Raw genomic sequence first — 13,406 nt, 5'->3', positions numbered from 1 at the left:
GTGGGTATGGTGCAGTGTGTGGTGGTTATGGTGCAGTGTGTGGTGGGTATGGTGCAGTGTGTGGTGGGTATGGTGCAGTGTGTGATGGGTATGGTGCAGTGTGTGATGGGTATGGAGCACTGTGTGGTGGGTATGGTGCAGTGTGTGATGGGTATGGGGCAGTGTGTGATGGGTATGGTGCAGTGTGTGGTGGGTATTGTGCAGGGTGTGATGGGTATGGGGCAGTGTGTGGTGGGTATGGTGCAGTGTGTGGTGGGTATGGTGCAGTGTGTGGTGGTTATGGTGCAGTGTGTGGTGGGTATGGTGCAGTGTGTGGTGGGTATGGTGCAGTGTGTGATGGGTATGGTGCAGTGTGTGGTGGGTATGGGGCAGTGTGTGGTGGGTATGGTGCTGTGTGTGGTGGGTATGGGGCAGTGTGTGATGGGTATGGGGCAGTGTGTGGTGGGTATGGTGCAGTGTGTGATGGGTATGGTGCACTGTGTGATGGGTATGGTGCAGTGTGTGGTGGGTATGGTGCTTTGTGTGGTGGGTATGGTGCAGTGTGTGGTGGGTATGGTGCAGTGTGTGGTGGTTATGGTGCAGTGTGTGGTGGGTATGGTGCAGTGTGTGGTGGGTATGGTGCAGTGTGTGATGGGTATGGTGCTTTGTGTGGTGGGTATGGGGCAGTGTGTGATGGGTGTGGGGCAGTGTGTGGTGGGTATGGTGCAGTGTGTGGTGGGTATGGTGCAGTGTGTGATGGGTATGGTGCACTGTGTGGTGGGTATGGTGCAGTGTGTGGTGGGTATGGGGCAGTGTGTGATGGGTATGGGGCAGTGTGTGGTGGGTATGGTGCAGTGTGTGATGGGTATGGGGCAGTGTGTGGTGGGTATGGTGCACTGTGTGGTGGGTATGGTGCAGTGTGTGATGGGTATGGTGCACTGTGTGATGGGTATGGTGCAGTGTGTGGTGGGTATGGTGCAGTGTGTGGTGGGTATGGTGCAGTGTGTGATGGGTGTGGTGCACTGTGTGGTGGGTATGGTGCAGTGTGTGGTGGGTATGGTGCAGTGTGTGGTGGGTATTGTGCAGTGTGTGATGGGTATGGTGCACTGTGTGATGGGTATGGTGCAGTGTGTGGTGGGTATGGTGCAGTGTGTGGTGGTTATGGTGCAGTGTGTGGTGGGTATGGTGCAGTGTGTGGTGGGTATGGTGCAGTGTGTGATGGGTATGGTGCAGTGTGTGATGGGTATGGTGCAGTGTGTGGTGGGTATGGTGCAGTGTGTGGTGGGTATGGTGCAGTGTGTGGTGGTTATGGTGCAGTGTGTGATGGGTATGGTGCAGTGTGTGGTGGGTATGGTGCAGTGTGTGGTGGGTATGGTGCACTGTGTGGTGGGTATGGTGCACTGTGTGGTGGGTATGGTGCAGTGTGTGATGGGTATGGTGCACTGTGTGGTGGGTATGGTGCAGTGTGTGATGGGTATGGGGCAGTGTGTGGTGGGTATGGTGCAGTGTGTGATGGATGTGGTTCAGTGTGTGATGGGTATGGTTCAGTGTGTGGTGGGTATGGTGCAGTGTGTGGTGGGTATGGTGCAGTGTGTGATGGATGTGGTTCAGTGTGTGATGGGTATGGGGCAGTGTGTGGTGGGTATGGTGCAGTGTGTGATGGGTATGGTGCACTGTGTGATGGGTATGGTGCAGGGTGATGGATGTGGTTCAGTGTGTGATGGGTATGGTTCAGTGTGTGGTGGGTATGGTGCAGTGTGTGGTGGGTATGGTGCAGTGTGTGATGGGTATGGTGCAGTGTGTGGTGGGTATGGTGCAGTGTGTGATGGATGTGGTTCAGTGTGTGATGGGTATGGGGCAGTGTGTGGTGGGTATGGTGCAGTGTGTGACGGGTATGGTGCAGTGTGTGGTGGTTATGGTGCAGTGTGTGATGGGTATGGTGCAGTGTGTGATGGATGTGGTTCAGTGTGTTGTGGGTGTGGGGAAGTGTCTGGTTGGGAAAGTGCAGTGTTTTGTGTGTATGAGTCAGTATGTGGTGGGTGGAGGGCAGTGTGTGATGAGGATGGTGCAGTGTGTGATGGGTATTAGGCAGTGTGTACTGGATATGGTTCAGTGTGTGGTGGGGATGGTCCATAAGTTGTCAGTAGCGGCTGTTGAGTGTGTACATGTTGTACATATTCTTTATGTTTTATACTCTCCATTCTTTACTAATATCATTTATGTTTTGTCGTGTTGTAGGTTTGTGGTGCCAGTTTCACGGGAGCAATGGTGTGGCAGTATGAGACTCTCCGCTACTATGCCAGGAGGCTTCATAGTGATGGAGGCCAAAAGAACTTGGATGCAGCACTGGCAAAGAGTTTCGGATTCCGAGCTCATGTATTTATATTTATGAAATGTTATTTCCAATCTCTACCACATCAACACTATCATAACATCAGCACAACCACCAGTATAAACCAGCCCCATATCCACCACCCCACCACCACATCAACACCATCAGGCTTGCTGCCCCTCCAACAACCAACATGACCAACATCACATTCACCCAAATCACCAGAACAACAATCACCTCCAGCATCATTCACACCACACCCGCTACCAGGATCAACATCACATCCATCACCATCACACCACACCCACTACCAGGATCAACATCACATCCATCACCATCACTCCACACCCGCTACCAGGATCAACATCACATCCATCACCATCACACCACACCCGCTACCAGGATCAACATCACATCCATCACCATCACACCACACCCGCTACCAGGATCAACATCACATCCATCACCATCACTCCACACCCCCTACCAGGATCAACGTCACATCCATCACCATCACTCCACACCCTCTACCAGGATCAACATCACATCCTTCACCATCACAACACACCCGCTACCAGGATCAACATCACATCCATCACCATCACTCCACACCCCCTACCAGGATCAACATCACATCCATCACCATCATTCCACACCCGCTACCAGGATCAACATCACATCCATCACCATCACACCACACCCGCTACCAGGATCAACATCACATCCATCACCATCACTCCACACCCCCTACCAGGATCAACATCACATCCATCACCATCACACCACACCCGCTACCAGGATCAACATCACATCCATCACCATCACTCCACACCCGCTACCAGGATCAACATCACATCCATCACCATCACACCACACCCGCTACCAGGATCAACATCACATCCATCACCATCACTCCACACCCCCTACCAGGATCAACGTCACATCCATCACCATCACTCCACACCCGCTACCAGGATCAACATCACATCCATCACCATCACTCCACACACCCTACCAGGATCAACATCACATCCATCACCATCACTCCACACCCGCTACCAGGATCAACATCACATCCATCACCATCACTCCTCAGCCAATGCCAGGATCAACATCACATCCATCACCATCACACCACACCCGCTACCAGGATCAACATCACATCCATCACCATCACTCCACACCCCCTACCAGGATCAACATCACATCCATCACCATCACACCACACCCGCTACCAGGATCAACATCACATCCATCACCATCACTCCACACCCGCTACCAGGATCAACATCACATCCACCACCATCACTCCACAGCCACTGCCAGGATCAACTTCACATCCGTCACCATCACTCCACAGCCACTGCCAGGATCAACTTCACATCCGTCACCATCACTCCACAGCCACTACCAGGATCAACATCACATCCATCACCATCACTCCACGGCCACTTCCAGGATCAACATCACATCCTTCACCATCACTCCACACCCCCTACCAGGATCAACATCACATCCATCACCATCACACCACACCCGCTACCAGGATCAACATCACATCCATCACCATCACTCCACACCCGCTACCAGGATCAACATCACATCCATCACCATCACTCCACAGCCACTTCCAGGATCAACATCACATCCTTCACCATCACTCCACACCCCCTACCAGGATCAACATCACATCCATCACCATCACACCACACCCGCTACCAGGATCAACATCACATCCATCACCATCACTCCACACCCGCTACCAGGATCAACATCACATCCATCACCATCACTCCACACCCGCTACCAGGATCAACATCACATCCACCACCATCACTCCACAGCCACTGCCAGGATCAACTTCACATCCGTCACCATCACTCCACAGCCACTACCAGGATCAACATCACATCCATCACCATCACTCCACAGCCACTACCAGGATCGACATCACATCCATCACCATCACTCCACAGCCACTGCCAGGATCAACATCACATCCATCACCATCACTCCACAGCCACTGCCAGGATCAACTTCACACCCATCACCATCACTGCACAGCCACTGCCAGGATCAACATCACATCCATCACCATCACACCACACCCACTACCAGGATCAACTTCACATCCATCACCATCACTCCACACCCACAAATCAAAAGCAAAACAGACTACATTGTACACATTTTCACACTGCTTCCATGAAATAAAACGAAGCCTGTGACACACAGTGGAGTTTTTATTTGTTAGACTGGTGTTGACATTCCTATACCAAAGCGTTGAAATACCAGGAAGTGAAACTGTATGTTTTTATAACATGATGGATCATCAATGATTCCCCAACATTAATGAATTAAGAAGAGAAAAGGGGAAACATTCCAGTTGAAAAATAATTGACAGATAATTTACTTAAGGCCCTAAGGGCCTGAACTAATTTGAAACTGCTGGCCCGACAAAAACAGGCAGCACTGGGCCTTCGGGCCAACAGATATTTCGAACGCTAGTCACACCACACCCACTACCAGGATCAACATCACATCCATCACTGTAACTGATGTCACGCCACACCCATACCACATAGACCACCGCACCACACCCATCCTACATAGACCACCCACATCATCGACTCCATACATACCACCGCACCACACCCATCCTACATAGACCACCCGCATCATCGACTCCACACATACCACCGCACCACACCCATCCTACATAGACCACCCGCATCATCGACTCCACACATACCACCGCGCCACACCCATCCTACATAGACCACCCGCATCATCGACTCCATACATACCACCGCATCACACCCATCCTACATAGACCACCCGCATCATCGACTCCATACATACCACCGCACCACACCCATCCCACATAGACCACCCGCAACATCTACTCCACACATACCACCGCACCACACCCATCCCACATAGACCACCCGCATCATCGACTCCATACATACCACCGCACCACACCCATCCCACACAGACCACCCGCAACATCTACTCCACACATACCACCGCACCACACCCATCCCACATAGACCACCGCACCACACCCATCCTACATAGACCACCCGCAACATCTACTCCACACATACCACCGCACCACACCCATCCTACATAGACCACGCGCATCATCGACTCCATACATACCACCGCACCACACCCATCCCACATAGACCACCCGCAGCATCTACTCCACACATACCACCGCACCACACCCATCCTACATAGACCACCCGCATCATCTACTCCACACATACCAATGCACCACACCCATCCTACATAGACCACCCGCATCATCTACTCCACACATACCACCGCACCACACCCATCCTACATAGACCACCCGCAACATCTACTCCACACATACCACCGAACCACACCCATCCTACATAGACCACCGCACCACACCCATCCTTCATAGACCACCCGCAACATCTACTCCACACATACCACCGCACCACACCCATCCTACATAGACCACCCGCAACATCTACTCCACACATACCACCGCACCACACCCATCCTACTTAGACCACCCGCAACATCTACTCCACACATACCACCGCACCACACCCATCCCACACATACCACCTCATCACACCCATCCCACATAGACCACCCGCAACATCTGCTCCACACATACCACCGAACCACACCCATCCCACACATACCACCGCACCACACCCATCCCACATAGACCACCCGCAACATCTACTCCACACATACCACCGCACCACACCCATCTCACATAGACCACCGCACCACACCCATCCCACATAGACCACCCGCAACATCTACTCCATACATACCACAGCACCACACCCATCCCACATAGACCACCACACCACACCCATCCTACATAGACCACCCAAATCATCTACTCCACACATACCACCGCCCCACACCCATCCTACATAGACCACCCGCATCATCTACTCCACACATACCACCACACCACACCCATCCTGCATAGACCACCCGCAACATCTACTCCACACATACCACCGCACCACACCCATCCCACATAGACCACCTGCATCATCTACTCCACACATACCACCGCACCACACCCATCCTACATAGACCACCTGCATCATCGACTCCACACAGTCCACCGCACCACACCCACTACCAGTGTCACTCACTAACTTCACCACAATCAACACCAAAAGTGTCCCCCACTAAAATGACCATTATCAACACCACCAGTGTCCCCCACTAACACCACAACACCACCACCATCAACAGCAGTAGTGTCACCCACTAACAACACCAACACCACCACCAATGTCACCCACTAACACCACCACCACTACCAGTGCCCCCCACTAACACCACCACCATGACCAGTGTCCCCCACTAACACCACCATCACCAGTGTCTCCCACTAACACCACCAACATCACCAGTGTCACTCAATAACACTACCACCACCGGTGTCTGCCAGTAACACCACAAGTGTCACCCACTAACACCACCACCACCAGTGTCTCCCACTAACACCATCACCAGTATCACCCACTAACACAGCCACTACCAGTATCACCCACTAACACCACCACCACCAGTGTCTCCCACTAGCACCATCACCAGTGTCACCCACTAGCACCACCACCACCAGTGTCTCCCACTAACACCACCACCAGTATCACCCACTAACACCACCACCAGTATCACCCACTAACACAGCCACTACCAGTGTCTCCCACTAACACCACCATCACCAGTGTCTCCCACTAACATCATCACCAGTATCACCTACTAACACAGCCACTACCAGTGTCACGCTCTAACACCACCACCACCACCACCACCACCAGTGTCTCCCACTAACACCATCACCAGTGTCACCCACTAGCACCACCACCACCAGTGTCTCCCACTAACATCATCACCAGTATCACCTACTAACACAGCCACTACCAGTGTCACGCAATAACACCACCACCACCACCAGTGTCACGCTCTAACACCACCACCACCACCAGTGTCTCCCACTAGCACCATCACCAGTGTCACCCACTAGCACCACCACCACCAGTGTCTCCCACTAACACCACCACCAGTATCACCCACTAACACAGCCACTACCAGTATCACCCACTAACACCACCACCACCAGTGTCACCCACTAACACCACCACCAGTGTCACCCACTAACACCACCACCACCAGTGTCTCCCACTAACACCACCACCAGTATCACCCACTAACACCACCACCAGTATCACCCACTAACACAGCCACTACCAGTGTCTCCCACTAACACCACCATCACCAGTGTCTCCCACTAACATCATCACCAGTATCACCTACTAACACAGCCACTACCAGTGTCACGCTCTAACACCACCACCACCACCAGTGTCTCCCACTAACACCATCACCAGTATCACCCACTAGCACAGCCACTACCAGTATCACCCACTAACACCATCACCAGTATCACCCACTAACACAGCCACTACCAGTGTCACGCACTAACACCACCACCACCACCACCAGTGTCACGCTCTAACACCACCAGTGTCAACTACTAACCACCACTACCACCATTTGAGTCTGTTGTCTGTAGCCTGTCTTGTTCTCAACCATAATCCTGTGTTCTATGTTTCAGCTCAACTCTATCTGGAATAACTTGAGTCCTGGTCAGAAGGTTGTTCTAGGTGTGGTTGCATCCAACATTGGTGTGTTCTTACTTTGGAGGATTCCATCTCTGACTCCCGTGCTGATGAAATACTTTTCTTCTGCTCCAGGTTTGTCAAAACTAAGGTTGACCACCGCTCTACACCATTACACTCCCTTCCTAGTAACTAACTATTGTTTCAGGTACACCATTACGCTCCCTTCCAACTAACTAACTATTGTTTCAAGTACACCATTACACTTCCTTCCTACTAACTGTTGTTTCAAGTACACCATTCCACTCCCTTCCTACTAACTGTTGTTTCAAGTACACCATTACACCCCCTTCCTACTAACTATTGTTTCAAGTACACCATTCCGCTCCCTTCCTACTAACTATTGTTTCAAGTACACCATTACACTACCTTCCTACTAACGAACTATTGTTTCAAGTACACCATTACGCTCCCTTCCTACTAACTATTGTTTCAAGTACACCATTACACTCCCTTCCTACTAACTAACTATTGTTTCAAGTACACCATTACACTCCCTTCTTACTAACTATTGTTTCAAGTACACCATTACATTCCCTTCCTACTAGCTATTGTTTCAAGTACACCATTACACTCCCTTCCTACTAACTATTGTTTCAAGTACACCATTACACTCCCTTCCTACTAACTAACTATTGTTTCAACTACACCATTACACTCCCTTCCTGCAAACTATTTTTTCAAGTACACCATTACACTTCCTTCCTGCTATTGTTTCAAGTACACCATTACACTCCCTTCCTACTAACTAACTATTGTTTCAAGTACACCATTACACTCCCTTCTTACTAACTATTGTTTCAAGTACACCATTACACTCCCTTCCTACTAACTATTGTTTCAAGTACACCATTACTCTTCCTTCCTACTAACTATTGTTTCAAGTACACCATTACGCTCCCTTCCTACTAAGTAACTATTGTTTCAAGTACACCATTACACTCCCTTCCTACTAACTATTGTTTCAAGTACACCATTACACTTCCTTCCTACTAACTAACTATTGTTTCAAGTACACCATTACACTCCCTTCCTACTAACTATTGTTTCAAGTACACCACTACACTTCCTTCCTACTAGCTATTGTTTCAAGTACACCATTACACTCCCTTCCTACTAACTATTGTTTCAAGTACACCATTACACTTCCTTCCTACTAACTATTGTTTCAAGTACACCATTACACTACCTTCCTACTAACTAACTATTGTTTCAAGTACACCATTACACTCCCTTCCTACAAACTATTCTTTCAAGTACACCATTACACTCCCTTCCTACTAACTATTGTTTCAAGTACACCATTACACTCCCTTCCTTCCTACTAACTATTCTTTCAAGTACACCATTACTCTTCCTTCCTACTAACTATTGTTTCAAGTACACCATTACACTCCCTTCCTACTAACTAACTATTGTTTCAAGTACACCATTACACTCCCTTCCTACTAACTATTGTTTCAAGTACACCATTACACTTCCTTCCTACTAACTAACTATTGTTTCAAGTACACCATTACACTTCATTCCTACTAACTAACTATTGTTTCAAGTACACCATTACACTTCCTTCCTACCAACTGTTGTTTCAAGTACACCATTACACTCCCTTCCTTCCTACTAACTATTGTTTCAAGTACACCATTACTCTTCCTTCATACTACTTGTCCCCCAGGGTACTGATCGTATTGTTTAAGATAAACCCCTTCCCTCCATGGCACTGAGTGTAATGTTTCAGGTAAACCCCATCCCTCCATGGTACTGAGTGTGTTGTTTCAGGTAGACCCCTTCCCTCCATGGTACTGAGCGTATGGTTTCAGGTAGACCCCTTCTCCCTATGGTACTGAGTGTATTGTTTCAGGTAGACCCCTTCTCTCTATGGTTCTGAGTGTATTGTTTCAGGTAGACCCCTTCCCTCCATGGCACTGAGTGTATTGTTTCACGTAGACCCCTTCTCTCTATGATACTGAGTGTATTCATTCAGGTAGACCCCTTCCCTCCATGGTACTGAGTGTATTGTTTCAGGTAGACCCCTTCTCTCAATGATACTGAGTGTATTGTTTCAGGTAGACCCCTTCCCTCCATGATACTGAGTGTATTGTTTCAGGTAGACCCCTTCTCTCTATGATACTGAGTGTGTTGTTTAAGGTAGACCCCTTCCCTCCATGGTACTGAGTGTATTGTTTCAGGTAGACCCCTTGTCCCTATCATACTGAGTGTATTGTTTCAGGTAGACCTCTTTCCCCCATGGTACTGAGTGTATTGTTTCAGGTAGACCCCTTCTCTCCATCGTACTGAGTGTATGGTTTCAGGTAGACCCCTTCTCTCTATAGTACTGAGTGTATTGTTTCAGGTAGACCCTTTGTCTCTATGATACTGAGTGTATTGTTTCAGGTAGACCCCTTCCCGCCATGATACTGAGTGTATTGTTTCAGGTAGACCCCTTCTCTCAATGATACTGAGTGTATTGTTTCAGGTAGACCCCTTCCCTCCATGGTACTGAGTGTATTGTTTCAGGTAGACCCCTTCTCTCTATGATACTGAGTGTGTTGTTTAAGGTAGACCCCTTCCCTCCATGGTACTGAGTGTATTGTTTCAGGTAGACCCCTTGTCCCTATGATACTGAGTGTATTCTTTCAGGTAGACCTCTTTCCCCCATGGTATTGAGTGTATTGTTTCAGGTAGACCCCTTCTCTCCATGGTACTGAGTGTATGGTTTCAGGTAGACCCCTCCTCTCTATAGTACTGAGTGTATTGTTTCAGGTAGACCCCTTCCCGCCATGATACTGAGTGTATTGTTTCAGGTAGAACCCTTCGCTCCATGGTACTGAGTGCATTGTTTCAGGTAGACCCCCTTCACTCTATGATACTGAGTGTATTGTTTCAGGTAGACCCCTTCCCTCAATTCTACTGAGTGTATTGTTTCAGGTAGACCCCTTCCCGCCATGATACTGAGTGTATTGTTTCAGGTAGACCCCTTCCCTCTATGATACTGAGTGTATTCTTTCAGGTAGACCCCTTCGCTCCATGGTACTGAGTGTATTGTTTCAGGTAGACCCCCTTCACTCTATGATACTGAGTGTATTGTTTCAGGTAGACCCCCTTCACTCTATGATACTGAGTGTATTGTTTCAGGTAGACCCCTTCCCGCCATGATACTGAGTGTATTGTTTCAGGTAGACCCCCTTCACTCTATGATACTGAGTGTATTGTTTCAGGTAGACCCCCTTCACTCTATGATACTGAGTGTATTGTTTCAGGTAGACCCCTTCCCTCAATTCTACTGAGTGTATTGTTTCAGGTAGACCCCTTCCCGCCATGATACTGAGTGTATTGTTTCAGGTAGACCCCTTCCCGCCATGATACTGAGTGTATTGTTTCAGGTAGACCCCTTCTCTCTATGGTTCTGAGTGTATTGTTTCAGGTAGACCCCTTCCCTCCATAGCACTGAGTGTATTGTTTCAGGTAGACCCCTTCTCTCTATGATACTGAGTGTATTCTTTCAGGTAGACCCCTTCCCTCCATGGTACTGAGTGCATTGTTTCAGGTAGACCCCTTCTCTCAATGATACTGAGTGTATTGTTTCAGGTAGACCCCTTCCCTCCATGGTACTGAGTGTATTGTTTCAGGTAGACCCCTTCTCTCTGTGATACTGAGTGTGTTGTTTAAGGTAGACCCCTTCCCTCCATGGTACTGAGTGTATTGTTTCAGGTAGACCCCTTGTCCCTATGATACTGAGTGTATTGTTTCAGGTAGACCTCTTTCCCCCATGGTACTCAGTGTATTGTTTCAGGTAGACCCCTTCTCTCCATGGTACTGAGTGTATGGTTTCAGGTAGACCCCTTCTCTCTATGATACTGAGTGTATTCTTTCAGGTAGACCCCTTCCCTCTATGATACTGAGTGTATTGTTTCAGGTAGACCCCTTCGCTCCATGGTACTGAGTGTATTGTTTCAGGTAGACCCCCTTGACTCTATGATACTGAGTGTATTGTTTCAGGTAGACCCCCTTCACTCTATGATACTGAGTGTATTGTTTCAGGTAGACCCCTTGCCGCCATGATACTGAGTGTATTGTTTGAGGTAGACCCCCTTCACTCTATGATACTGAGTGTGTTGTTTCAGGTAGACCCCCTTCACTCTATGATACTGAGTGTGTTGTTTCAGGTAGACCCCCTTCACTCTATGATACTGAGTGTATTGTTTCAGGTAGACCCCTTCCCTCAATTCTACTGAGTGTATTGTTTCAGGTAGACCCCTTCCCGCCATGATACTGAGTGTATTGTTTCAGGTAGACCCCTTCTCTCTATGGTTCTGAGTGTATTGTTTCAGGTAGACCCCTTCCCTCCATGGCACTGAGTGTATTGTTTCACGTAGACCCCTTCTCTCTATGATACTGAGTGTATTCATTCAGGTAGACCCCTTCCCTCCATGGTACTGAGTGTATTGTTTCAGGTAGACCCCTTCTCTCAATGATACTGAGTGTATTGTTTCAGGTAGACCCCTTCCCTCCATGGTACTGAGTGTATTGTTTCAGGTAGACCCCTTCTCTCTATGATACTGAGTGTGTTGTTTAAGGTAGACCCCTTCCCTCCATGGTACTGAGTGTATTGTTTCAGGTAGACCCCTTCTCTCCATCGTACTGAGTGTATGATTTCAGGTAGACCCCTTCTCTCTATAGTACTGAGTGTATTGTTTCAGGTAGACCCTTTCTCTCTATGATACTGAGTGTATTGTTTCAGGTAGACCCCTTCCCGCCATGATACTGAGTGTATTGTTTCAGGTAGACCCCTTCTCTCAATGATACTGAGTGTATTGTTTCAGGTAGACCCCTTCCCTCCATGGTACTGAGTGTATTGTTTCAGGTAGACCCTTCTCTCTATGATACTGAGTGTGTTGTTTAAGGTAGACCCCTTGTCCCTATGATACTGAGTGTATTCTTTCAGGTAGACCTCTTTCCCCCATGGTATTGAGTGTATTGTTTCAGGTAGACCCCTTCTCTCCATGGTACTGAGTGTATGGTTTCAGGTAGACCCCTTCTCTCTATAGTACTGAGTGTATTGTTTCAGGTAGACCCTATCTCTCCATGATACTGAGTGTATTGTTTCAGGTAGACCCCTTCCCGCCATGATACTGAGTGTATTGTTTCAGGTAGAACCCTTCGCTCCATGGTACTGAGTGTATTGTTTCAGGTAGACCCCCTTCACTCTATGATACTGAGTGTATTCTTTCAGGTAGACCCCTTCCCTCAATTCTACTAAGTGTATTGTTTCAGGTAGACCCCTTCCCGCCATGATACTGAGTGTATTGTTTCAGGTAGACCCCTTCCCTCTATGATACTGAGTGTATTCTTTCAGGTAGACCCCTTCGCTCCATGGTACTGAGTGTATTGTTTCA

The 13,406-nt window shown here is 48.6% G+C and overlaps 1 protein-coding gene across 1 annotated transcript in view; it reads left to right on the top strand.

Annotated features, from left to right (window-relative positions):
* LOC137270140 (presenilin-associated rhomboid-like protein, mitochondrial) overlaps window positions 1–13,406 on the top strand; it is a gene marked incomplete at its 3' end in the record, with an annotated part of 66,048 nt that overhangs the window by 19,316 nt on the left and 33,326 nt on the right. The window contains exons 3-4 of the mRNA XM_067803932.1: window positions 2,218–2,355; window positions 7,947–8,085. Of these exons, the coding sequence (XP_067660033.1) occupies window positions 2,218–2,355; window positions 7,947–8,085 (277 nt within the window). The remainder of the gene's footprint in view (window positions 1–2,217; window positions 2,356–7,946; window positions 8,086–13,406) is intronic.

Source organism: Haliotis asinina, unplaced genomic scaffold (genome assembly GCF_037392515.1).
Source record: "Haliotis asinina isolate JCU_RB_2024 unplaced genomic scaffold, JCU_Hal_asi_v2 scaffold_50, whole genome shotgun sequence".
NCBI classification, from domain to species: Eukaryota; Metazoa; Mollusca; class Gastropoda; order Lepetellida; family Haliotidae; genus Haliotis; species Haliotis asinina.
The sequence above is the reverse complement of the archived record's forward strand: the minus strand, read 5'-3'. Positions and strand labels throughout refer to the sequence as shown.